This window comes from Artemia sp. Qi Xiang Cuo, chromosome 17 (assembly GCF_049724085.1).
Source record: "Artemia sp. Qi Xiang Cuo chromosome 17, ASM4972408v1, whole genome shotgun sequence".
Taxonomy (NCBI): Eukaryota; Metazoa; Arthropoda; class Branchiopoda; order Anostraca; family Artemiidae; genus Artemia; species Artemia sp. Qi Xiang Cuo.
This window is the reverse complement of record NC_142810.1, coordinates 14,869,799-14,897,618: the sequence shown is the minus strand read 5'-3', so window position 1 is coordinate 14,897,618 and position 27,820 is coordinate 14,869,799. Positions and strand designations below refer to the sequence as shown.

Below are 27,820 nucleotides of genomic sequence, written 5' to 3'. Positions count from 1 at the left end.
GAAGATTCAATGTTGGTTCTGGTTCAAATGGAGAAATGGAAAAAATATTCAAATTTTACTAGTCTTAGACATAGCCTGAAAAAATAGTCTTCTAAAAAAAGTTACCTTTTTTCATTGGTGATTTCTTAGAATAAGCTTGTTCCTTATTAAGATCTGTCAGACCCGTGCCCCTACCTCCCCTGGTCCCGTTTGAGCTTCAGAACCGTCATCCTCCAACATATCACGACGTTTTATAACACTTCCCAAATTTCTTCTAGTTCCCATATAATTTGAATTTCTTTCTGAATTGTTGCCTGACACCTGCAGCTTCAGTGACTAAACATATTCTTTTGGAGGGGTTCTCAAACTTTTATTTCTATCAGCAATGTTTTTTACACCAGGTAAATACTATACTTGTCTTACTTATAGGTAGAAAAAAAAACTTCCCTGATTTGACTCCACCTTTCTTTGACTCTCTGTTTTGAAAACATTATTCATGTGATTTGAATCATATTTAAAGCGGATTGATTCAAGTTTATTCTTAAATTTAAGACGCATTTCTCCAAATTTTAAAACTTTATGAATGAGGATTTATCCTAGTGATGAGGTCAACAGTTTTTTAGCTTTATATCAAAACAGTTTTTTAGGATTTATATTCCAGTGGATTTACTTCTATAAGTTCGATATAATTTATTGGAGCCACAGAGGGGGCACTTGGCTCCCCTAGAACCACCTCTGTTTTTGTGTCTACCCGACAAGCTTTGCTGCTTCAATTTTTTGTTGCCTTTTTTTAATTTTAGTACTATTTTAGATAGATTTTATTTATAATTTCAAGACAAGTTTATTGATAATTGACTTCCAACTCAAAATTTTCCAGATCCAATAGGTTATGTTAGATAGATTACATTGTGTCAATTACGATAGGTAGGCATGTAAAAACTGTAATTTATTATATGAAATTAGTATTTTGACTTATTAGCAATTTTATTAATCTCTTTTTCATGCAAAGAAAAGCCTGATAGTGCATAAGCTAACCCAATCGATCCCACTGTAAAGTCAAACATGCAACACTCCAGTTATTAGCACTAATTTAAGCAAAAGGTTATATCATCAATATTTATCTCAAAATTTTAGTAAAAATACGCCTAACTTCAAACTATAGATAGATATAAGTAATAAAATCTAATATTAATTACATAGTAAACAAACTTAAATTACAAAATTTAATTTATTAATATAATTCCCACTAATTTATTCCAATATGCAGTGCGCGCAAATACATACATATAGTACATATCATATGACACACATGTTAAAAAGCCACTATTGACTCCATAAATAATATTTTAATTAGAATTTCATCGGAATCATTTCGCAGCTGTGCATCAAAAACTAACTTATATTCACCCACTAAATAGACCCAACCTGCCTGCAGTTAAGAACTATTAAATATTCCAAAATAAACAATGAAGTCTGAGATTTTTTTTTTTTTTTTTTTTTTTTTTTTTTTTTTTTTTTTTTTTTTACACCCGGGTGACACTAAGACAGAATTGAAATATGCATGCAAATGAGACAAAAACAGAAGCAAGCGATTTTCACTTCACGCCACTCAAAAAAAATGAAATAGAAACTTAACTCACATGGAAGGACCATAGTTTCTGTAGAAAAAAAAAACAAGAATTATTAATAATTATTAACATATTAACAGTATTAACACAAATTTGAAATACTATTTTTGTGTTAAATATTTTCAATTTTATTCTGAAACAGCTATCGCAGCTGTGCAGAAAAAGCTGTTTCAGAATTAAATTGAAAATCTTTAACGCAAAAATAGGATTTCAAATGTCCGAGGAATGAACATAAGAACATAACCTCAAATGCACAAAAAAACATAAATACACATTACAACTGTTAAAAATAAATAAAAAAAAAGGCAGAAAAAAAATTAAAAGCATAATAGGTAGCAGATTAATGCACTACAGATTATTATTAGCAACTACTACTATCGACTGTTTCTACCAAAACTTTTCAGTGATCTCTCTTAAACTAAATTTCAGAGGCAAACGACGAAGAGCCGTTTCGTGCAGCCGAAAGAGAAACAAAAAAAATTTGGCCCAATCCGCCAAAATGCCATCGCGATAACGCTCCGAAAGAGTCAATCGTTTTGAAACTGTCTAAAACATTTATGTAAAAAATTTCATTTTCTGTTACGACACTGTCACGGGCAACGCATACACTATACTTATATGAACTACACTTATATACACTTACACGGCCGCCCCTACACTTATATGAACGGTCTTCACAAGCAAAAGGTTGTAAGCTACATATGTTTAAGACAAGTCCAATTGAGATTTCATACATTTACACAAAATATAGCAGTGGTTGTGCAGAAGTATCCCGCCTCCCTTTTTTGGAGGTTCAACGGAGGTATAAAAGGTTGTAGACAGCCTATGGGAACTTCAACAGTACAGATATCTTGACAAATCAATTTTTCCCTAATCATCGGGCTAATTTTTCAGTGCAATGAGAGTTTCGGATCAGAGTAACAAAATTATATAAAATATAGAAGGGTCCCAACCAGCAATTTTTAACGCCATGCCTGTGACAGAGGACTCCAATAACTGTTCTTCTGAACAATGGACAAACATACAAAGGTAGACTAATTCAGATAAAAAAGTAAAACATACAAAGGTATAAAGTAAAAAGTATAAAAGTGTGAAGTATAAAGTAAAACTTCTCACCTCATTACTGATATTTCTTAGTGACCATGGCCCTTGTGAATAGCCTTGCAGCCTGTACCTCACTACATAGCCCATGATGATACCATTTCTATATTGTTCTTCAGGAGGGTTCCACGCAATCATTATTTCAGAAGAGGATCTTGCAGAACCGACGACACCTTTGGGTGTAAAAGAAGTAAATGCCAAAGCACTAGCACAGAAAACGAACATATTTTATTTATTTATTTATTTATTGAAAACCTGTCACAACTAAAAAAGGACGGATCACTGACGAAGAAAACAATATCAAACGAAAATAGAAAGTAAATAAAGTACAGCCAAAGAAAACATAAACAAACAGCAGCAAACATAACTATATACAATTATATATATATATATATATATATATATATATATATATATATATATATATATATATATATATATATATATATATATATATATATATATATATATATATATATATATATATATATATATATATATATATATATATATATATATATACTATATTTGTTATGTTTTGTTATAGATATAGCTATCAGGGGCGTCATGTATGGGTAGGGAGGGGGACGACCCCCACCAAATATTTTCAGCGAGTTGGTAAAACAGTGGGTCGAAGCATCCTTATTTTACTGGCTCAATGTTTTTTTTTTATTATTATTATGGTAAATAAGCTGACTGAAATATATGACCTAAAATCAATGAAAGGATATCAGTCTCAGTCGGAAAAAAAATGAAGTAACTTTAATAATTTTATCACCCAAATCAGTTGGTAAAAACGACCCAAACTAGTCAGTAAGATCCATTCCTCCCTCGCCCCCTCCCCCCAAAAAAAAACACTTTGGCTAGTGACGCCTCTGATAGTAAGTACATTGTGTGCAATCTTATAATTTTGAACAACTCGTGCGTTTCTGTGCCAAGTTGGTAAACATAATAAAAGACGCAAAAAATTCAATGAGTAGGACTTACTTGAATTTAAACAAATTTTTCGAGCAAAAAAATATGGCGTCTTAACATCAATAAAGTCACAACAATTTGTAAAATTAGTATTTTAAAGTTATGACTTTGCATTTTCACAGCATTTCTTTTGAGTTCACTTCATTGCGAGGAGTGTTACGAATCGGCAATTTAAAAAAAAAATAAAACAAAATGATTCTAGAGGGAAAAAACCAGATCATTGAAATTTAAATGCCTATAAAATCTGACCTTTTTTTCAAACAAACTTTCTAGCTCATTTCCATATCTTAATTGTAAATTATTTTTATTCCTTTTCTAATATTAAAACGAAAAACCCTACACCATCAAAATTGGACCGTAAGAATTGTGGATTAAATAAGGAAAAGAAAGAAAATTCACTAAACAAATGTTTACAACTTTTGTATATTTTCGTAATAACAAACCAGCCCCTCCCCCTTCGTTATCAAATTTGTTTATTTCTCTCTACCTCTTAAAATAAGCTTCACTAACAAAAGGCTCACTTGGTACTTCTTGTGGTAAGATTACCCTGTTTGATGGCTTCGATAACCGTCCATCACCAAGGCTGTCATTCACATTATATAATATGTTTATTATATAAACGTTTATATAAAATATGATTATGTTTATATTATAATATGCTCATATATTCTCATAATATGTTTGTTCTTATAATATAAGACAAGTTACGTCTCCTTTTCGAATTATATAAAACAAAGTTTTTTTTTTCAATGAAAGTTTTTTCAAACTGAAATTAAGGAGCGCCGTTAAAACTTAAAACGAACATAGATTATTCCGTATAGAGGGGAGATGCCTTATCCTCAACTCCTTTAAGTTTTCAAAGCTTTAAAAAAGCTTCCCACTCCAAATCAACAGCCCTTGTCTTTCAACAGCTGTTCTTAAAGAATATGGATAAAAAGTCAAACTTTAGCAAGTTGAGGAAGGGGCAGCCTCCTTCATATACGGAATAATTTCTGTTCGTTTCAAGTTTTAATGTAGCTCTTTACTTTCCGTTGAAAAGAAGGGCTTGTTTTTTCAGATTTTTTTTTTCAAATATATTTCCAGGGCTAACCGAGATAATCCCCGTTGTCTTAAATCTCTTGTTTCATTTATCTCTACTCTTTTAACTAAACTTACCAACAGGGGGCCCACTCGGTACTTCTTGTGGCAGGATAACTCTGTTTGATGGCTTCGATGGTGGTCCCTCGCCGACGCTGTTATTGGCAGATACTCTCAGTTGGTAAGCAGCGGCTGCCTTCAAATTTGTAAGCAAATACCAACGCTGATCCGCAGAAATATTACTAGTCTCAGTAATCCAACCGTCCAACGTTTCTGGGATTTCTCCTAAAGAAACAAGTAATTAAAAAAAATTCCAATTTTTTCCTATATTCCTATATTTAAAGAGCTTTCGCTATAATCTGGCTCTTTGGTACTTGTCTGTTAAACGAAACACACTCAAGAATTGAAGTTAGGTTAATCCTAATAAAATATACAAATCATGATGATAATATAATACTGTAGAAACAAAATTATGGAAACTACGACAAAGAATTATGGAAAGCAGGCCACGCAAAACGCGTTATATTAAATACTTAATCTAACCCCTAACCACCTCTATATATTAAATATTTAATAAAACATACATACATCGGTGTTTTTCGCACTCAAAATAAGCAAATCATAACCGATCCTAGAGATGAAAACCGGTTTCTGTCAGATCTTACGCAGCGTAATTCTTGAGTGTGTTTCGTTTAACAGACAAGTACCAGCTCTTTTACTGATTTACAAAAATTGCGGCGCAGGGAGTCTATAGGGTTATAGAATCAATATAAATCAGTTTTATTTGCTTGGGTCTAGTCCTCAAGAGGAAAAATTTTATAAAAAAAATATTTAGAAACATCCAATTTTGTTCCAGACTTTAAAAATTTTAATGTAGTCAGGAGCTAAGTCAAAACAGGTGGAGCAATGTATTTGTGAATCAGATAACAAAAACAAAACATAAACAAACAATAACAAAACATGACAACAATAACATAAACAAAAACAAAAACTATGTGATTTTTGTTTTTTGTTTTTAACAGGTTGCGCAAATTATTTAAATACAAGTATTTTAATACCTACTTAACCAGCTTTTAAAACATATAAAAAGTTTAAGGCTGTATTATAAAGTTGTGTGTTTCATGGAATAGATATTACGTAACTGAATAATTCCGAGTCCTATTCCGAGGACTCGGAATAGGACTCTGAGGACTCGGGAATAATGATTTCCGAGATGATATTCCGAGTCGTAGTAGATTGTTCTCCCGAGCGAAGGAAAAAAAAAATTTCACCTGAAAATGCGTATTTTAAGACTGGTCTTTCATTTAACGAAAATAAAAGTAAAATATATGTATTTGTCCCACGTGCTAAACATCTTTTTTTTCATTATCGTCTTTAGTACCATTACTTATGGTTCCCAACCGATTTGTGCCATGTTCCAGGCATTTGTAAAATCCTAATACCCCCCTCGTGATATTTAAATTTTTTTGTCCAAATGCTTACGTGTATTCACCGGTAGGAAGCTTAAAAGGCCATTAATTTGGTATCTTTTTTCACCTCGTCATTGCAATACTATCACATACTTTTTTTTGCTACTTAAAGGCATATGAATGTGACGTCGTTCACATGAAATATTTTTTTTTAGTTAAGGATCTAAAGTAGTCAGCCGAAGGGTGCACGTCCAGCCCATGACCCTCCAAAATACTTACATGCCCAACCGGCGGGGCCTGTAGGGGCGTCCCGAGGCTCATTTTATTGGGGGGGGATCTTCGTAAATTTTACTGAATCGCTACCTGATTTGTGCCGAATCTTCGGCAGAAATAAAGAATTTTGCTAAATTTCGGCCAATTTTGCAAAATGTCTGCCAAAATTTTCGCCTTCGGCGAAAATTTTACCGATTGCCTAAAAAGTTGGGGGGAGGGGGGGGGGCTCCCCGCTACCCCTCGGGACGCCCCTGGGGGCCTGTGCCCCAATGTTGAAAATCAAGGGGCTATACAGTCGTAGTGTTTTCTTCTTGTGTTTTGAGAGCGTACCGGTGCAAATGATAACCTGGCAGTTTCTTGTTAGCATATTCAGTAAGGTAGTAAGGAGTTTCACAAATCTTAAACTGAAAATATTGCAACACACTGAGAGAATTTTTCAAACTAAAAAGTCAGCCTACACTCAAATTGAGCCTTAATCTAGAAACATTTCCCCTGAAATATTTCTCCATCTCGTAAATTGGTCTGAAAAATTTATATAAAAAGACTATTTTTCCTAAAAAGAAAAAAAAAGTCAAAACTATTTCTCTACCTCGTAAACTGGTCTTAAAATTGAGCCAAAAACCAGACTAAGACCGTTAGACAAAATCCATGTGAGGTAAACCCCTTCTTTTTCATTCTGTAAGTAAAACCCTGAACAAAAACTCTCTTGGTTTTATAATATAATATAAAATAATATAAGCATAGCATATATTAAAAACGTAACCTAACCTAGGTACCCTTTTCCCCCTTAAACTCCAAAAAACAATTTTTGATAGAAAGCTGGTATAAAATACACCCGTATTGAATAAATATTGCCGTCTTTAACTTGATTAAATAAAAAAAACAAGTTTTTTAAACTGAAAGTAAGGAGCGACATTAAAACTTAAAACGAACAGAAATTATTCCGTATATGAAAGGGGCTGTCTCCTCAACGCCTCGCTCTTTACGCTAAAGTTTTTTATTGTTTTAAAAAATAAAGTTGTGAGACAGAGTCAAACTTTAGCGTAAAGAGCGAGGCGTTGAGGAGGGGACAGCCCCTTTCATATACGGAATAATTTCTGTTCGTTTTAAGTTTTAATGTCGCTCCTTACTTTCAGTTTAAAAAACTTGTTTTTTTTTATTTAATTTCTGATCGTTTTTTAGTTAATGCAGCTTTTATTTGTATAAAAATTTTAGTTTTCTTTTGCTAAATGGATGTCTTTACAAATTAACTTACGTAACTAACTTCTATATTCGTATATTTTTCTTCTGGCAAAAAATACAAAGTTGCAGATTTTTGCAGATATGAGCTTGAAACCTATGTAATAGGGTTTTCTGATACGCTGAATCTGACGGTGTGATTTTCATTAAAATTCTTTCACTTGTAGGGGATGTTTCCCCCTCTTTAAAAAATCGAGTAAATTTTCTCAGGCTCGTAGCCTTTGATGAGTAATACTAAACTTAATAAAATTTATATATTTAGGATCAGCATTATAAACACATTCTTTTGATACATTTATTGACATCAAAATTTCGTTTTTAAAAGTTTCGATTACTTGTGAGCCGTATTACTTGTTTTTTTATTGTTTTTTTTTATTACGTATATGTTATTACTGATATGAAGGGGTTCTCCTCTTAGTCAATACAACGCTCTTTACGTTAAAAGATAAAAATAAATTTGATTCAGAAACCCCTGAGTCACAAAGGCCGTTTAATTAGAATAGAAAGCTCTTTTGAAAGCACTAAAAAAAACTGTAGCGTAAAGAGTGAGGTACTGACTTGGGGAGAACCCCTCACATACGTTATAATTTCTGTTCGTTTTAAGTTCTAATATTCCTTCTTACATTTCAGTTGAAAAAACTTGTTTTTTTTTATTTAATTTCTGATCGTTTCTTAAATAATGCTTGGAAATCCGGCGCCCCCTTCATAGAAATGTCCCTTACCCCCAAGACCCCTCCTCCACGAAAATATTCTCCAGAGTAACCCCCTCCTCTAGCCCCTCCTCCAGAAAAAATCCTTCCTGAAAATGGTTGTATACTTCCCAATAACCAATAAATAATGCTGGCAAGTCCGGCGCCCCCTTCATGGCAATTTCCTTCCCCCATGAAAACTTCCTTCATGAACAGATCCTCCAACATAACCACCGACCCACCCTTCCCTCCCACTACCAGAAAAAAAACCTCCTGAAAACTTCTGTATACTTCCCAATAACCAATACTATATGTTAACATTGGGTAAAGTTCATAACTTTTAGCCCTCCCTCTGGGAACTTCGGGGATTAAGTCATCCTAAAAGACATATTTATCATATTTTCGACCATGCTGAACAAAATGGCTATCTCAAAATTTTGATCGGGTGACTTTGGTAAAAAATTAGCGGGGGAGGGGGCCTAGTTGCCCTCCGTTTTATTTGGTCACTTATAAAGGGCACTAGAACTTTTAATTTCCGTTCGAATAAGCCCTCCGACAAAATTCTAGGACGACTGGGTCGATACGATCACCCCTGGGAGAAAAAAAAAACAAATAAACAAACAAACAAACAAACAAACAAATAAACACGCATCCGTGATCTTTCTTCTGCCAAAAAATGTAAAATTTCACATTTTTGTAGATAGGAGCTTGAAACCTCTACAGTAGGGTTCTCTGATACGCTGAATATGATGGTGTGATTTTCATTAAGGTTCTAGAACTTTTAGGGTGTCTTTCCCCCTTTTTTTGAAAATCAGCCAAATTTTCTCAGGCGCGTAACTTTTGATGGGTAGCACTAAACTTGATAAAAGTTATATATTTGAAATCAGCATTGAAATCTGATTCTTTTTATATATCTATTGGTATCAATAACCCGTTTTCTAGAGTTTCGGTTACCATTGAGCCGGGTCGCTCCTTACTTACAGTTCGTTACCACGAACTGTTTGAAAAGCGCTATAAGCATCCAGCATTTTCCCCAGGCCTCTCGAGTAAATGTAAGCTCAAATCGACTCGTTTGGCTCTGGTTCCGCATTTTGCAGAAAATTACTACTGTTGTTACAACTCCTTGTCCTTAGTAAATTATTGCTTATCAATTTTAAACTTCTTTCTACCCGGGAGTGGTTTCAATCCATCTAATCTCGATGGTATATTTTAAAAATTATCATGCCTTATTTTTCAGACCCTGGGCAGGGCCGCCGGCGCCTGAAATTAACAAAAATAGACCCCTATTCGTGTATTCGTGTCTTCTACTCCCATGGACACCAAGACAATGGATAATGGAAAGAAAGAAATTAATTAATATTTATAACGATACAAAACAAAGCTTCGGTTGTGATTGACAAGACCATCAATACAAAGGTTGGTAACTCAAACGACAGAGCTTAAGCACAGTGAGTATTCCAAGATGTCACTTGAAAATCCTTCGAGAGTTTCCACCTCTTTTGCTGAGGGAAAGTATTAGGTACGGCAAACCACAAATAAAGCTGATGAGTGAGTGATAGAAGAGAGAGAGAGGAGAGGAGAGAGGGAGAGAAAGAGAGAGAGAGAGAGAGAGAGAGAGAGAGAGAGAGAGAGAGAGAGAGAGAGGGGGGGGGATAGCTAACCTGACACTGGGACAACTCTTCTCTGAATAACCCAGTTTAAGATTCTGCTATTCCCATCAAAAGCTGGTATCCAAGATACGTTAACTGTCTTTGGAGTATTCAAGAGACGAAAGGCAGAGACACCTATTGGTGGATGAGGCAACTCAACTATTTCTAATTTGGCGACGCGATAATCGGAGCCACCTGGTGATTGGACTGAACAGTTGTACAACCCAGCATCTGAAGCTCTTGCTTCTCGAATTTCTAAATTTCCATCAGGATGAATTTTAATGCGATTAATACGCGAATCGTCTATTTCCCTAAAAATAAAAATTAATCATTCAAAGAAAAAATTAACAGTAAAATAACAGTAAAAGTGCTTCCAAAAAATATAATTTAGACAAAGTAATACAATTTATTCACATTTATCAATTATATGTATTAGACGCCAAATCCTGGTTGCAGCGGTAGCTAGCAACCTAGTAAGGGACGTATATTCAGGGACTAATTACTGCCTATTAGTTCCTATAACAGACCAAAAATTTCTAAAAAAAAAAAAAAAATTAATAAGAATAAATGAAAATAATAAGAATCTAAATAAAAATAAGGCAAATTTTGAGATTGGATATATTCCTCAAGAGCAAAACGATGTCCGAAGTTAATTTTCTCTGGCAAAACTACGAAATGTGTTTTCTAGCTTCTTTCGTTCACTTATATATATATATATATATATATATATATATATATATATATATATATATATATATATATATATATATATATATATATATATATATACATATATATATATATATATATATATATATATATATATATATATATATATATATATATATATATATATATATATATATATATACATATATATATATATATATATATATATATATATATATATATATATATATATATATATATATATATATATATATATATATATATATATATATATATATATATATATATACATATATATATATATATATATATATATATATATATATATATATATATATATATATATATATATATATATATATATATATAAACATTCAGAGGCAACTCCTTGGCGTTACCTTGGTAAAAAATCATGTGCCTTCAATACTTTAATTATTTCATCGCTCTGCCCCCAGGCCACTTCGCATGGAAGGGGTAGTTTCAGAAACTGGGAATGGGGCTCATTCAATTTAAGTTTGAGAGTTCATGTAATCTTAGTTCCTATAATCATAACTGTTGTCGTGTTTTCTTTCTCGCTGTTGATGTTTTATAAGTGAAACCATACCGCTCAAAATACATATGGTTTTCAGTAAAGCAAAAACGAAGTTCTTGCCTTTAGACGGCTTAGAGGGGTTGTAGCCCCATTCTTATTTGCGTTAATTTCTCTTTGTTTCAAGTTTGTCAGGATTAGTCATTTTAAACTCAGTCGTTTTAAGGCTCATCTATACAGCCATAGTTGAACATTTTGTCTGGTTTTTGGATTGATTACTCATTGTACTATCTGTTTTATTTGGTTTCATTAACGCATTCATAGTAATTTCTTTTAATTTTAAGTTTGGATTATCACATGACTTTATTTTTCTTGTTATAGGCTTTAATATGGCTCTTTACTTTTCTTTCAGAAACGTCGTTTTAGGAAAAAATTTTAAAATTAGTACTATTGAAAGTTAACTTCATCAACAATATACTTTATCCATGAATTATTTACATTAACAAAAAATAGAATAAACAAAAAAGTGGTTCAATAAGTAAAACATATTACTGAAAGAAATCACAGAGAAGAAGTACATACAGACTGACTAGGAGAAATTACTAGTAAACAAAAACTTTCTCGAAGTTGATTTCCTTTTCGAGTTCTCCCATTAATAGCGTTCTCCAAAATCAAGTAACTTAGAAAGTTACTTGATTACACCATAATTCACTTAAAAAAAGTTCCCCAAAACAAAAGTTTTTCAAAGAAAAGTAGAGTCGTATTAAAAATTAAAACAAGCAGACATATAGTCATATAAAAATTCAAACTTAAAGCAAAGAGAAACTATTATAAGTCAATAAAGAAAACCCAAAATGAACAGAAATCAGAATAAATACTTACTTCAAACATAAAGATAAAAAGACATTACAAGAGATGAATAGATGAATCCTAAAACAAAAGCATAAAAATAAAAACGATATATAATCAAGTTAAACTTAAAATGAACAGAAATTATCACACACAGGAGTAGGGCTAGTAACCCCCTTAAACTTTTATAGACCAGTGTAACTGAAACCCTCAAAACTAGATTTTCAATTGCCAAAAAAACTTTTTAAGACTATTAATTTATTCGAAGTGTCCAGGGAAAAAATTGTAGGCTCTTTTCTGGTCTTTTGTCCATTTTTTGGCCATTTTGCAGCAAACCAATATTTCTGTTGTTTTTTTTTTCTACTTTTTCTTTTGCATTGAGAGACTTCCTTACTTTAAGGACTTAAGAACACAAGTTTTGACCTGGTCGAGAGAAAACAGTTGTTGTCCCTATTTTGGGCTCCTTCTTTGGGGGCAGAGGGCCCAGGCCCTGAAACACTGTTTTTCCCCCTCCCAAACAAAATGTTTGATCCTTCTGATTCAAAAAAATGATACGTGAAATTTCCCAGCCAATTACACACCCAACATCAAACAAGTCTCCCCGTTTCAGTTATAAGTAAATAACCGCCAATTTGCATTATTTGCAGGTCTTGCCGTCGAGGCTGTATGGATTCATGTCTTCCACAGAGGCATATTTATTGTTGACTATTTTCAACAAAATTACTATCTTAACTTCTGATCAGATGACTAAAAGATTTAGGGGGCTGGGTAACAAAAAGAGCACGGGGAGGACGCTAGCGTCCCTTTGGACCCTTTTGAATCTTAAAAGGGTAGCTAGAACTTCCTACTTTCAGTCGAATGAATTCCCTCCGACATATCTATAACCCCTCTTCCACAGGAAACGACCAGGGAAAAAAACTATAAAAAAAATATATCTTACAGCATATGTATTAAGGTTTACTTACAGCAATTTAATTATGCACAGCTAGAGCGCTTCCTCGAGAATACGTCAATAAATAGTGACTAAATTCTTTTTGAAAAGAAATTGTGGACAAAAAAAAAGATAGGAATTAGAACCACATACCGGACAAAACCGGTTATTTTTTGTTTTCTATTTTGATCAAACCTTCATCTCTTTATCATTGGTACTAACCTGTTTACTTTTAAAAACTAAAAATGTTACTTAAAAACCACCACCGCAATTTAAAACTAATTTTCAATATTTATAACATTTTAAAAATTTCGAATAAATCTTTAAATTTGAGCACTTAATACTTAACGGACTTAGTTTTGGGTTATTCTAAAACCCGACGATACCCTTAAGGTTGTCCGATATTCGATCAGTCTAATGATATAGCCATAAAAAGGGGGAGGTCTAAAGATTCGAATTTCTGGTCCCTTACAAATATATAAAATGAATGTTAATATAAACTTACTACCATATAACTGGGGGAGTTTTACTTTAAGGTACGGAACTATGACTAGCTTAAGTTGGAGGGCAACCGGTACAGTTGCCCCAGGCTCAGTGGCTAGGAGGGGGCGTCGCGGCCGGGAGTGTTGCCCACTTTGATCAAATTTTTCACTTTGACTTGTTTTGTTTTTTTCTTATAGTAGAGCCGGGAAGGGGTGTTGTTGGTAATTATACCCCAGGCACCACCAACCCAAGAAACGGCTCTGTTTCCAAGGCTTTTTTAAGGGTCATTGAACGTATTTTGGGTCTATATCAAGCGGGCACCCACTTTCCTAAATCACACACACCAGGTGACGGGTGCCGAGCGGTGCAGAAACTTCCCAGGCGTGGCGGAGCATATGCTAAGTGTGGTGGAGCTATGCGGCACACATGATGTTCTGAGGTGTACACCAGTTGGCGAGAAATGGGCACCTCCCGGTCTATATATAAGGGTAAACCTTTAGTAGTGAGGGTTGTTTTGCGAGAAACAGTTGAAGTTTCGACTCCTTAGAAATTCCCAACAAGACACTTCCTGTGGTGTAACTAGAAATTCATTAGCATATACAGCGCGCTATATACATGAGCATTAGTTAATTTGGATTTACTATAAATTAATAATTTTATTTATTTATGAGGTTATGAAAAACTAAAAAAAAACACATACTAAAGAAAAAAAATGAGTGTAAGAAATATAAATTTAAAGAAATTCCTAATTTAAAACATGAAACCAGACGAAGAACTTTGTGCCTATTATATTGGAATTGTTAAAAAAAAACTGCAGATTATTTAATATTAAATTTCTTTCTTTCGTTTCTTTTTTTTTGCAGCGTTTGGTTTTTTTCATCTCTTTATGAATGGGATTATTTGTTTACGCCAGTTTTCCCTCGTTTGTATATGCTTATATTAGCATAATACAAATTTTGAATAATAAATTTATTTACTTATTAGGTTATAAAAAAAAGTCTAGATTAGGAAAAACCACTGAGTACTGGACATAGAACTTGACGATGTTTGACTCGTTTAAAATACGAAACCAAACAAGAAGTCCTTGTATTTATTATAGGCTACTAGATATATATATATATATATATATATATATATATATATATATATATATATATATATATATATATATATATATATATATATATATATATATATATATATATATATATATATATATATATATATATATATATATATATATATATATATATATATACTGTACTTTATCAGGCGTGGGTTTCTTCTTTTCTTTTGTGCAGCGTTGGTATTTTCCTCATCTTTTTATTTATGCGTTAATTTGTTTAAGCCAGTTTTCCCTCGTATATATTTCCTTTTTTTTCCCCATTGATAAAGGCTTAGGGATATGAAGCGGAAATATTAAAACGTCGATAGGTCTTTGTACAAAAATGTTTATAAATTTTTAATAAATAGTTTTATCTGTATTTTAATGTTTTGGTTTCATTTTAATTGAACATGGTACGGCAATGTGGTCTAAGAAATTATTCACAAGAAAACTTTCCTAAAGGTTATTTAATTCTATTCTAAACATCCATATTAGGCATAAAAACTTTAAAAATGATACCAAAAAGCACGGGTTAATTGAATTATTCTGATTAAATCCTTATGTCAAAATAAAAATATTCAAACTTTCATTTTTTTGGCAATTTTTTCCTTTTTATTCGTTTTTATTAAAAATGGAAAGACAGAGCGGTGTAAAAAGTAAATCAAAAGAAAACTTTCCTAAATATTAATTGTCTTTATAATAAACAACCATATTAGGCGATTTAACAATTCCGATGTATATCTAAATTCAAACGTAAATCCCTCAATTCAAATTGAAATATTGAAGGTCTTTTTTGTACATTTTTGTTGCAATAATTATAAAATTTGCCCGTTTTTCAATTTTTCGCTTTATTTTAATTATAAATGGAAAGAAAGTGTTGGTCTAAGAAATTATTCACACGAAAATTTGCATAAACATGAAAACTTCACACGAAATTTCCGAAAAATTCTGATTCGAAACTTCTATGTTCGGCAAAAAAAAGAAAAACTTTTAAAATGGCACAGCAAAAGCTACGGTTTGAAAAACTCTGAGCCTGCAAAACGCTGATGTCTATTCAAACTCAACTAAAATTTGCAAGAAATAAACAAAGAAATTTTCTTAAGCACAAAACAGTTTAGTCGATGTAATCTAATCATTGCATATGTAAAGTATCCTCAAAAGGATTTCAATATTTCTTCGTTTCCAATGTTTTCTAAGGCTAGGGACAGAAAGTTTGCTCAAACTTACCACTGAATATAAATTTCTAGAATGGTCCAAGTTTCTATTTTTGTTATGCTGATTCAAGTTGCAGATTAAGTTGGTATTTGGAACAAGAGGCAGAACGGAGGAAATTTCAGAAAACGAAGGGATTCTAATTCATGCTAAAGTTAGGCTTCCCCTAACAAGATCTGTGTGGAACATTAAAGTCCATACATCAAATATCATTATCTCCACTGCATGATTGCATTTGGCAAAAAAAAACGAAGAATAATCTTTAGATCTACAAAATATTACAACAAAGAAGAGATTCTAAATAGCACGAGGAAGGAGGAACAAAAAAATTTAAGGAACATTGTCAAGAACATTCGTCGAAAATTTCAAAAGGAAGAGGGGGGGGGGGAGGGTGATCCCACAAATTTTTTATAGTGGGGGGGGGGTCTAAAAAAGTGTCAGAAGTGTTCTTTTTCCAAAATAGAACATATTACACCTTTTGAACATTTTTTTTTTGTCTTCCATAGATGAGACAATTTTTTCTAGTAACACCCTTAACATTTAACAATATAAAGAGACACTCTAAGGGATCCTTTATTAGAAACTTACTGTGGTAATTAAAGTCATTATATTTCAGTAAAAATTGAAAGACTTCGTGGCAGTAATACGTTTTAACAAAAGGATGGCCAACTTTCAAAATATATTAATTATAAAAAGAAATCAACCCATCACGGTTCGAGATTACTCGGTTACATGGTAAATATCCGTAATTATATTGTTTATAATTTTTTTTTCTTTGTTTTATTAATTACAGTTTCCTTTTCTGAATCTATGAAATCCAGAAGATAACTTCTAACGGCCTTTCAGATGTCATCAACGGATACAGTGAGACTGATGAACATCCGCGCGCAGACAAAAAAAAAAACAAAAAAAAACAACTCTGAAATGTGTGCATACTGTACTTTTCTTTTGAAAAAAAAAACACACTGCAACAATAGCTTCAGATTTGTAATCAGCGACTTTCAATGGTTTCGACAAGAAAAAAAAATATATGAAGAATTCAAAAACGGAGAAAATACCAACCTATTGTCGTGAAACCACTTGATCTCGTATGGAACAGAAGAATCAGATGAAACCTTGCAGTTCATCGTTGCAATATGACCAACAATGACCCTCGCATCACCGGGAGGCTGTACTATTTTTGTCTTGACTGAAAAACAAAGTTTTAATTCAAAAGTTATTTGGCCCCTTGAAGCAATACTATCCTCGTAAGCCCAAAAGGCAGGGATACCTGAAAGCAGAAGAAAAAAATAGAAGAGGGATAGATTTAACTGAGCGTATGGGGGGAAAGGTGCGATTTCCACAACCCAAAAGTTGCTCCAAAGAACCCCACCAAGACACAAACGAACTGTTTATGGATCTTTGAGGTTCTTACAATAAAACACATACCTTTCTTCGCGCGTACCTGACTCTATCCCTTTCAAAAAGGGATTACAGCCTAAAACTGTATGGATACAGTTGCACAAGATACTTGAACACAGAGGGGGGATACATAAGGGGAAGAAATTAACTAAACAAAATGTAGGGTAGTAATCCTTGCAGCCCCAAAAGTGCTCCAGAGGACCCCAATCATACGCAAAAACATTGTGTATGGATCCATCAGATCATCTTTGCCCCCCAAACTCCAAGATTCCTCGCTATTTCCCCAATATTTGTTATATGACACTTTAATTTTGTTGACCCCACATGTCTTGTACATCCCCCCCCCCCAAGGAAAAAAAAAGAAAAAAACAGCAAATTCATTTCTTCGTGTTTACCCGACTCTTCCCTCTCGAAGACCCTGAAATGAAAATGCTCTTTTTTTCAATCTATTTTTGACCTCGTCTCCCTAAAAAAAAAAACACCTCGCATCCGATAAGGATCAAGTCTATGTCTACCAATAATACATATACTATCAGTATACTATATATTATGTATATACTATCTATATACTATTTATATACTATCTATATACTACCTATGTACTATCTATATACTATCAGTGTATCAAGTCAAGGAAGTGTTGTCATTCCCAGCGTATTGAAAAAAAAAACGGTTTTACAGTTCCCCCAAACCCCCAAATACTGCGACTACAGGCATAAAATATTACCATTATATACACAAAAGCTAGAAAAGAAACACAAAAAATAGGGGAACTATATGGAAAGCTTGAGAAATGATGAAACCAACCGTAAAAGTGGTGGGATTTCATGGTGAGGAAGGGGCAAACAGGGGCTTGAAGTATAATAACAGGGCAAACAGGGGCTTGAAGTATAATAACAGGGCAAACAGGGGCTTGAAGTATACAGGGGCTTGATTTAAGTACATCTTAAATCCACTATTAGTCCCAGTGCCTCTTTACTAATGTTAACTTTTATTTTGGGTAAGCATAAATTTTTCATCCATCCACTCACCTTTTTCGCAACGAACTTGCTCAAAACAGAAAGGAATCGGAATGAATTTAATACCTCTGAAACATCGAATTTATTGATTTTTAGTGAGAGTAAATTTTAATCCACAATCTATTCTCTTTAACTTACTCAAAACAGAAAGGAAAGCCTTCTCTGAAATTGAACCAGCTTCATTTGCCCTGACACATGTATAAGATCCTTGATCAGATGCATGAATTGATGCAATGAACAAACTCCCGTCATCTGTTAGCTGAAGACGACTTGAAGGGACAATCAAGGTCTCTGCAACAGAATAAATAGATAATAATCTGTATAGCCAAATAACTTATCAGACCACATTACCTCATAGTAAAAAACAACAACTCTATTTTATCAGATATGACTCTCCCGTTTTCTCTCTTTTTTTAGTGTTTGTTTTTGTTATGATTTTTTCATTTATCTTTCGATTTTCGGTTTCTTTAAAGGCTTCCAAATGAAAAGCAAAAATATTTTTACTTTTGGGTGATTTTAAATTGATCCTGATTCTTGTCTTTGTTTTATACTTTTTGTAAGTCTATTGAAGAGACTACTCTTGAAATTGGCTCTCTTTCGTCTCCTTTAAATCCTGTTTAAATATGTTTCCTTTAAACCCTTGTTGATCCCTAATCTTCTTTAGAGTTGGAGAAGAAATAATAATCTCTGGAGGATTTCCTTAGCCAACGTTGACCAATGCCAATACATTGTTAGCCAATGGTTACTCTTTAAAGAGGGGTTTTCAACCCCTTTACCCATGAGATTATACCATGAGATGGTGCTTTTGGATAATTTCTATGCACCGTTTCTGACAAAACTTTAATAAGGAGAGCTGTAACAGCCTCATATTTTTCTTCCTTCTTTTGTCAGAGTTTTCCACAACTTTCTAATAGTCTGTTTCTTTTGTAGTTTAAACGAACAATGAAGCACAAAATGCAGCCTCTAAAAGAGCCAAATGCACCTGCCTCATTATGAAATTAAGAAAAAGATTTATTAAATGGTAGATTCATACATGTTGAACATCCAAAATCAAAGCAATATTAGTAAAAAAAAAAAATTTTAATTACTAATCATAGTACAATCATAAATAGTACAATCATAGTACATCAGTACATAGTACATACAATCATAGTACAATCATAGGAAAATCCTAGTACATTAAAGAAGTGCAGGAAAGAATAGGACTTCTGGATTACCCTTTTGCCTTCCCTCTAAATCGTTTTCGATTATTAAATATATTAAGAAGTGTTTCAAGACATTTTCTTAAATGGTCATTCAATTTTTTCTGTTTGTGCTTTTTTTAAGGCTCTTAAAAATGATATAGACAAACTCGAGTAGAAAAAAATAAGTATTTCTCTCCGTGTTGTATACGAATCGCTCGCAAGCCAAACCGATTAAATCACAAACTGAAATAAATTTAATCAGCAAGAAATGTTTCGCGACAAATATTAAATTATACAAAAATATAAACTGACCCCCATCCCCACCCTAAAGAAATTAAAACCGTACACTAAATAATGCAAATTTTTCGTTTTTCTAACACATATGTTACCATGAAATCAGCGTGCGATTTTTCCAAAATCTTTATCTTGGCTAGTACATTTCAAAAGACGGTATGTTTCAACAGTAAATTTTATAGGAGAGCCAAAAAACTACTTTCTTCGTTTTTTTTAGAAAGTTTTTTGTACAGCTTTCGAATTACCAAGAACACCATTGCATTATCAAAAGTTCATAACAACTATTCTTGCGTTTTAGAAAAAGAGATCTAACGAATAAAAAAAGCCCTCTTTTTCATTCTTATATCTCCTTTTCTATTTCATATTGAAAAAAAAATGAAGGAACGCAGGTTGGACTAGCTGATCCAAATTATTTATTTTTGTGGTTTAAATTACAAAATACCCTTTTGACAAAGCGGCAACAGCAGTAGATAAAAAACTTGGAGGTTGGAAAAAAAAATAGCATCAAACCAAAGCGACAAGGCAGATATTAATTTACCCAAGGGCCCTGAAATCAAGAATATACAAGCAAAATCCTCCCCCCCCTCCAAAAACAACGACACTGAGACAAAACAGATAAATTATAACGCATTGAATTCCATTTAGAATTTGCGTTACGAATTAAAAGTCACAGATCATAAACTGTGTTAGCATAATAAACTAATCGTTCAAGGTGACTTTCCCCTGTTCCCAATAATAAAACGTTGACATCATAAATTACTTGTAGGACATCAGCATGCAAACTAAGTAAGACTTTCTCCGAAGAAGTTCCCCAATCATAATTAAATGGAAACTTTCGCATGCAAAGGAAACAAAATGTCCAAGTCTATCATCTTGGTAATTAAATCTAGGGAATCAGACAAGTACGATTAAGAACTTCCATATATTTTGAACCATGTCAGATGTGTGGCCAGAAAAATTCCTTAGAGAATAGGGTAGTAGGGTACTGACGAGAGGACTCAGTCCTTTACTAACTAACAGTCCTTCCAAGGGAATCAGTCCCTTACTAACAGGGTGGCTGCATTGTTCCCTAAGACGAAACGTTGGTATGTCAAAGCGTTAGTGAAGCAGCCGTTCGAACGTGTCAAGAACCATGTCTTATTCTACGGAAGTTAACCTCGTCAACAACTTAATCCTTCCAGTTCAATTATACAGATACTACTCCTGGATGTTGAAGTGCTATATTGTGCCGTTTCAAATGCCCTATTCCCTCCGCAGAGTAGCAAAATAAGATACACGAATCGCATCACTATTTAATAGGTCCAAAGAATGTCGAAACGCCCAACGCTATACAGCAGAAGATCAAAGGTCAAGAACTACAAAGTCTTTGAGATGTGAATAGAACGATTCTGGTTGACTTCAAAAGAACTTCTTTTTTTTTTTAGAGGGCCCCATAGACTAGATCAAACAGTTAGTGGTAACGAACTGTAAGCAAGGAGCGACCCGGCTCCATAGTAACCGAAACTCTAAAAAACGGAATTTTGATACCAATAGATACATAAAAAGAATTGGATTTTTATGTTGATTGTAAATATATAAGTTTCTAGAAGTTTATTCTTACCCATCAAAAGTAACAAGCCTGAAAAAAATTTACCTTAATTTCGAAGAAAAGGACAAACACCCACTAAAAGTCATAGAATCTTAATGAAAATCACACGATCCGATTGAGCGTATCAGAGAACCCTACTGTAGAGGTTTCAAGCACCTATCTGCAAAAATGTGGAATTTTATATTTTTATTTGCCAGAAGAAAGATAATGGATGCGTGTTTATTTGGTGTTTTTTTTCAGGGGTGATCGTACCGACCCAGTGGTCCTAGAATATCGCAAGAGGGCTTATTCAAATGGAAATGAAAAGTTCTAGTGCCCTTTTTAAGTGGCCGAAAAATTGGAGGGCAACCAGGCCCCCTCCAACGCTCATTTTCCCCAAAGTCACCGGATCGAAATTTTGAGATAGCCATTTTGTTCAACATAGTCGAAAAATCTAATAACTATGTCTTTTATGATGACTTAATCGCCCACAGTCCCCCGGGGAATGGCTGCAACTTGTGAGTTTTGCTCGTTGTTTACATACAGTATTGGCTATTGGTAAGTATCTAGGAGTTTTCAGGAGGAATTTTTTCTGGTGGGGGGGTCAAGGGGAAGGGATTACGTGAGAGCATCTTTCCATGGAGGAATTTTTCATGGGGGAAGACAATTTCCATGAAGGAAAAACTGGATTTTCCAGCATTATTGAAAAAACAATTAGAAATTAAAATAGAAAAACAAATTTTTTTCAACTGGAAGTAAGGAGCAACATTAAAACTTAAAACGGACAGGAATTATTACGTATATGAGGGTGTTCGTCCCCTCCTCAATGCCTCACTCTTTACGTTGAAGTATTTTTAGTAATTTCAAAAGAGCTATTTATTCTAATTAAACGGCCTTTGTGATGCAGGGGTCATTCTTAAAGAATTGGAATAAAATTAGAACTTTAGCGTAAAGAGCAAGTTACTGACGAGGGGGAGAACCCCCTCATATTACGTATATGAGGGATTTCTCCCCCTCGTCAATGCTTCGCTCTTTACGCTAAAAGTTCGCATTTTGTTAAATAATGGCCAATATAAACAATAATTTGCTAGTCTTATTTCTCGGCCAATCTTAGCGTTTAATTTTATCTCAAGCAGCTTAATACGCGGTACCGTAATCAATTTAAAATGAACAGAAAATATTAGGTATATCAGGGAGGTTGCCTCTCCTCAATAGCTCACTCTTACGCTAAACTTTTTTTGTACTTTTAAAAGAGGTTATTATTTCAATTAAACAGCCTTTGTGACTCAAAAGTCATTCTTAAATAACTGGAACAAACATCAAACTTAGGTTATTATAACGTTATTATTAGTTTAAAAAAATTTAAATTAATATGCAAATTTCGTTTTAATTATTCGTGTACGGTGAGCCAAATTGGAAACCTCAATTAGTTTAAAAATGTTCAGAAACTGAATAAAAAACAAGTTTTTTTTAACTGAAAGTAAGGACTAAAATTTAAACTTAAAACAGACTAAAATTATTCCGTATATGAAAGGGGCTGTCCCCTCCTCTGACAGCCCTTTCATATACGGAATAATTTCTGTTCATTTTGAGTTTTAATGTCGCTCCTTACTTTCAGTTAAAAAAACTTGTTTTTTTATTTAATCGCATGAAAGACCAAAAATGGAGGGGACAGTCCCTATGAAAGGGGCTGTCCCCTCCTCAACGCCTCGCTCTTTACGCTAAAATTTTTTATTGTTTTAAAAAATAGAGTTGTGAAAAAGAGTCTAACTTTAGGGTAAAGATAGGGGCGTTGAGGAGGGGACAGCCCCTTTTCATATACGGAATAATTTTTGTTCTTTTTAAGTTTTAATGTTGACCTTTACTTTCAGTTAAAAAAAAACTTCTTTTTTTTATTTAATCGCATGAAAGACCAAGAAAGGGATGAAAGTGGAGCTTTGACCGATATTATGCTTTGATTAGCACACTATCAAAAAAGCCAACCCAGTACCAGTGATCCATAACTAATTTATACTGGTCCATAACACCATGCTGGTCCATAATACCATACTGGTCCATAGCACCATACTGGTCCATAACACCAGTGATTCATAACTAATTTACTATTTGCTTTCCAGAACAAGACGAGCATTATGATTGAGCACCTTTCAGAATTTGGCAACAGTGTAAACAAATAGAATCAGAAGGTGTTGTTGGATTTCAACCTCCGTGATAAGAAGTAATAATAAAATCATTTGGCCTGTTTTTCAGATTTTGGACCAAATTTTACCTTTACGGGATGGCAAAGCAGCCCTAAATGCTTTTCATCAAGACATATAGTGTAATCAAGGACAGAATGTTCCCCATAACTTGTGTGAATGGTATTTATACTATATAATTCAAGATAAATATTCAATATAATTGGGCACCCACTCCATCGGCTTAGGCGTGGTTTTATATCGTGCAGCCTTCAATTATATTTTTGCAAACCTGGCAAGAGTTTCTCTTCTTGAAAGGCATTCAAACCAATAAAGAGTTGCTGCAGTAGCCTCCAAAATCATATTTTGATTCTAGATTAAAACTATTGTTGTTAAAAATAAACTTGGCTGCCCAAAGACATTATGCTACTTTCTACTTTGCTCCAATAAAATTGGTTTTAGGCTGCAAAAACACAATATACTGTCAACAGAAACTTTATAATTTTCTGCTGCGAGTCTATGAAAATATTAAGATCTATGGATTTTTATAACCAATTCTTTTCTCTTTGCTGGCTTTATATATATATATTTTTTTTGTCGATTTCCACCCTTTAGGAATATTTCCTGTTTTGACTGGCGGGGGCTGCATACGAGGTTCATTTGAGTGCTTGGCAGTAATCTATTACAGTATTATGTCTTTATTGTTTTATGACAGAAACGATCATTTGCATTTCAGATACAGTAAGAAAAACACGCCTTTGCAGGTTAAATTCATCCTATTTTCAAAAACAGGCATTGTAAAATATAACTACGTCTATTTTTACAATGTCTTTCTTCCAATTGTGTTTCTTATCTTTTTAACTAAAGTCGACCAATTCCCCCAATATATCTGAATTTTAGATTTTATGTAAGGCAGAAAACGTCTGGTCCTGCTTCAAGTGTAAATACTACTACTATTACAACTACTAGCAACTCACTGCAGCACCAAGCCACCGGAGGCAAACACAGCTACACACGCTCCTTCTCGTTCCTCACCATCTATTCAAGGCCCTCTTTACATCCTCCCAAGAAATTCCCATTTCCCTTAAATCTTTCCACCCCATTCGGGGTGGAAATCTTTCCACCCCTTACAACATCTTTTCACCCCATTCGGGTGGCGAGTATAAGTAAATACTATTTAACTTATTTATTCAGTTTGAATACATAGTTGTGCATTTATTTTGAAATTGCACGTTGTTGCGGATTTTTACATTAACCATGGGCCCACAATGGCTCTTAGTATTAATAATTATCATATCAATAGTAATTGGATTTCGGTAAAGATCCTGCGAAGTTTTCAAAAATATTATTTATCTAATAAAATTATTTATTTACAAAGTAAAAAAGTTTTAAGATTTGGTGTTTAAAATCATGAGTTCTATAATTTGCATTTGATGCCAGAAACTAGTAGCCAGGAACAGTGGCGTGGCTTGGGTAACATTTATCCCCGGCAAAAGCATCTGTTGGGGCGCAAATGCGTTCTTTTTGTGTGTTTTTTTTCTCGGAATTTTTGTCAAAGGCGGGGAGAAAATCGAAATTTCTCGCAGACTCTGAAAAACCCATCTACGCCTCAGAACAGGAAAAATTCCCACTGGCGACCTGGATTCACTTTCGAAGTCAAGCCAATTCTTGTCTTACCGGGAATATCAATCTGACAGCTTTTTGCTATTCGCGAATATCGTATGGGAATACTCGAGGCGGCTTCTAAGGGCAGCTCGAAAATTAGACCCTTTACGCTATCTTTACATAATTATAATAAAAAAAACTTCTAGCCAATTTCATTTACTAAAACTTTTTAATATTTAATTCCTCTTTCCTTCTAGCTTTGAATAGATAGCGGTGGAAGATGAGCGTCCGCAGTTCTTTTGGCCTCAGGCGGCTTGGTGCTGCAGTAACTTGTTGGTAATAGTAGTAAGCAGTTGTTTTCTTCTAGCTCGAAACAGTGCTCAAATGTCTTTAATGCCTCCCAATAACAACAGAAAAAGTCTAAAACTATTTTTTTTTTCTTGGCTTTGCAGGTTTCTTTCTGGTGGAAAAAAGAAGGAAAACCATTTGAAGGCCCAAATTTCCAGTTTCTTTCGGCAATTCTTAGGACTAATCAAGAATTCAACGTTATTTCATTAATGAAATATTGAAAAAAATCATGCAATTACTTTCAGAATATTTATGCCGTATCTTCCTCTGTCTTTCTGCTTCCCTCCTTCTCACTCTCTCTCGCGCCCTCTCATCTACTATTTATAGATATTTTGAGGGTTTAAACAAAACAGGAAAAAAAAGGCATTTTTTTTCAAATGTCCTTTTTTACCTTTCACCATATTTTTCGATCAAATTTCAGCATAGATTGTATCTGATCTAGTATAAAAATTTAAAAAAGAAAGAAGAATAATAGAAGAAAAAGAAGAAAAAAAGAAGAAAAAAAGAAAGAAGAAAAATTTTTAAAAAGAAAGAAGAATAAAAAAAGCAGAAGAAAAAACGATCAAAAGAATCATCTTGTAGTCCGGCTAACTAATAACGTCGAGTGACGCATTCTTCTAGCCATGCTGTGTTATATATTTATTAGAATAGATAGCTCTCTCAACAGCTATACAGCCTTTTGCAGCTAAATAACAATTTCATAACAAAGGCCTTCCATCCCATTTCACTTGCACAAAGTTTTTACTTTTGCATTCATCCTTTCTTCTAGTAAGAAACAGTGCACAAGTTTGTTTCCTGGCTTTCAATAACAACAGTGGAAGAAAAATCAAAGGAAATTAGTATTCATTAGTAGCCACAAACCAAGACAAACGATGAGCAAAAATAATAAAAAGCTACATAATTTAAATAAAGACAAAAATAAATCTCCAACGCTGAAAGCAAACAAAGGCGAATTGCCCTTTCTTTCTTTTTTTCTTTTTTCGAGGAAAGGAAATGCATATCAACATAACAGAGCATGATTAAAACGACCCAAAAGAAAATATTTAGTTGCAATTGAACACATTCGGGTTTTGTTTTCAATGTTGCCAGGTTTGAACCAAACACTTGATGAGTATTTTAAAGTGACAGCTCAGAAATAGTCAATAAATCAATTTGCCGGGTCGTAAGTATTTTTTTGGATCATAATTTATTTGATTAAAAAAAAAAATCGTATAAACTGGTCAATCTCTCGAATTATAAACAACCCCCTACCCAAATGTGAGATGCGCATAAAAACTTTGCAGCTGCTACGAGCATGCCTCGTACAGCCAATTTTTGCCGAAACTGCGTGTTTACGTGTGTACGAGGAAGTGACGTGGCGAGGAGGGAGGTTTTGGGGGTCAAGGGGCAAATATGCCCCCAGACGCAGCATTAATGGTGTGTCATTTAGATGTATTTCATGGAAGATGAAGTATATCTATAAAACATAAGTTATTAAGGGAAAAGGTGGGACAAAAAAGTTACACTGCCCTCGGGCACTGGAAAACCCACCAAATCCTCTAATACGGACAATTTTTAATTCGACGTCTTCAGACTGCACGGAGCCAGGTACCACAGTTATACTCCGTTTGAATGAACAATCTGAATTTTCTGTTATAAAAGGTGTGTAAGCAATAGCCATAATACTACTACTACTACTAACAACTCACCGCAGCACCAAGCCGCCTGAGGCCAACACAGCTACGCACGCTCCTCCGCCACCCCAATTCCTCCTCCACCTCCGCCACCCCAATAGCCATAATACTCGTATTTTTAGCGATTTCGAAACTAAAAATATCTTAAATAACTTCTTCCATAGTTACAAAATTTCAAAAATAGCTTCCCTCCCCCCGATTAAAAAAGTGATGGATATGACTCTGATTGCAAAATCCCATAATCAACAGTGGTCCAACTGTACTCCTATGCCGCTCATGTGTGGAGAGAGAGAGAGGGGGGGCATGTCTAAAATTTTAACGACCCCTTTCCTTTACTCAACAAGTTCATAAGGTGCAATTCTGAAAACTTTTCTTCTAAATATATTTTTCAAATGTAAGTCCACTACTTAAATAGTTTTCTATAAAGTCCTACGGCAAGTCGATTGGTGCAGTTAGGCTTTTTTTTTACTTAATTTTTGCTTTTTGCATTACTGTAATTTGAACTTGAAACGACATTGAAGAAGTTGCATATTGAAAGTGACCTCCAAACAATATTTTACCCGCATCGAATTGCATTTTTCGAAGGCGTCGAATCACCCTAACTACTCTTGTTCTTTTAGACTTTTACAGTGAGAGAAGGGGCCGATACCCAAACTCTTGTTTGTAGTTATTTTTGTTCGTTTCAAGCTTGATTTGAATATTCAATTTACGTTTCACTCGTTTTAGGATTTATT

General features: G+C 33.7%; 1 protein-coding gene across 1 annotated transcript in view; it reads right to left on the bottom strand.

Moving 5' to 3' along the window:
• The window catches only part of sdk (sidekick cell adhesion molecule), a 300,949-nt gene that overhangs the window by 67,316 nt on the left and 205,813 nt on the right, over positions 1 to 27,820 (bottom strand). Inside the window, exons 12-17 of the mRNA XM_089103497.1 lie at positions 18,377 to 18,529; positions 16,881 to 17,007; positions 10,032 to 10,330; positions 4,839 to 5,045; positions 2,724 to 2,881; positions 1,620 to 1,637 (exon numbers count right to left, since the gene is read on the bottom strand). Coding sequence (XP_088959623.1) covers positions 1,620 to 1,637; positions 2,724 to 2,881; positions 4,839 to 5,045; positions 10,032 to 10,330; positions 16,881 to 17,007; positions 18,377 to 18,529 — 962 coding nt within the window. The remainder of the gene's footprint in view (positions 1 to 1,619; positions 1,638 to 2,723; positions 2,882 to 4,838; positions 5,046 to 10,031; positions 10,331 to 16,880; positions 17,008 to 18,376; positions 18,530 to 27,820) is intronic.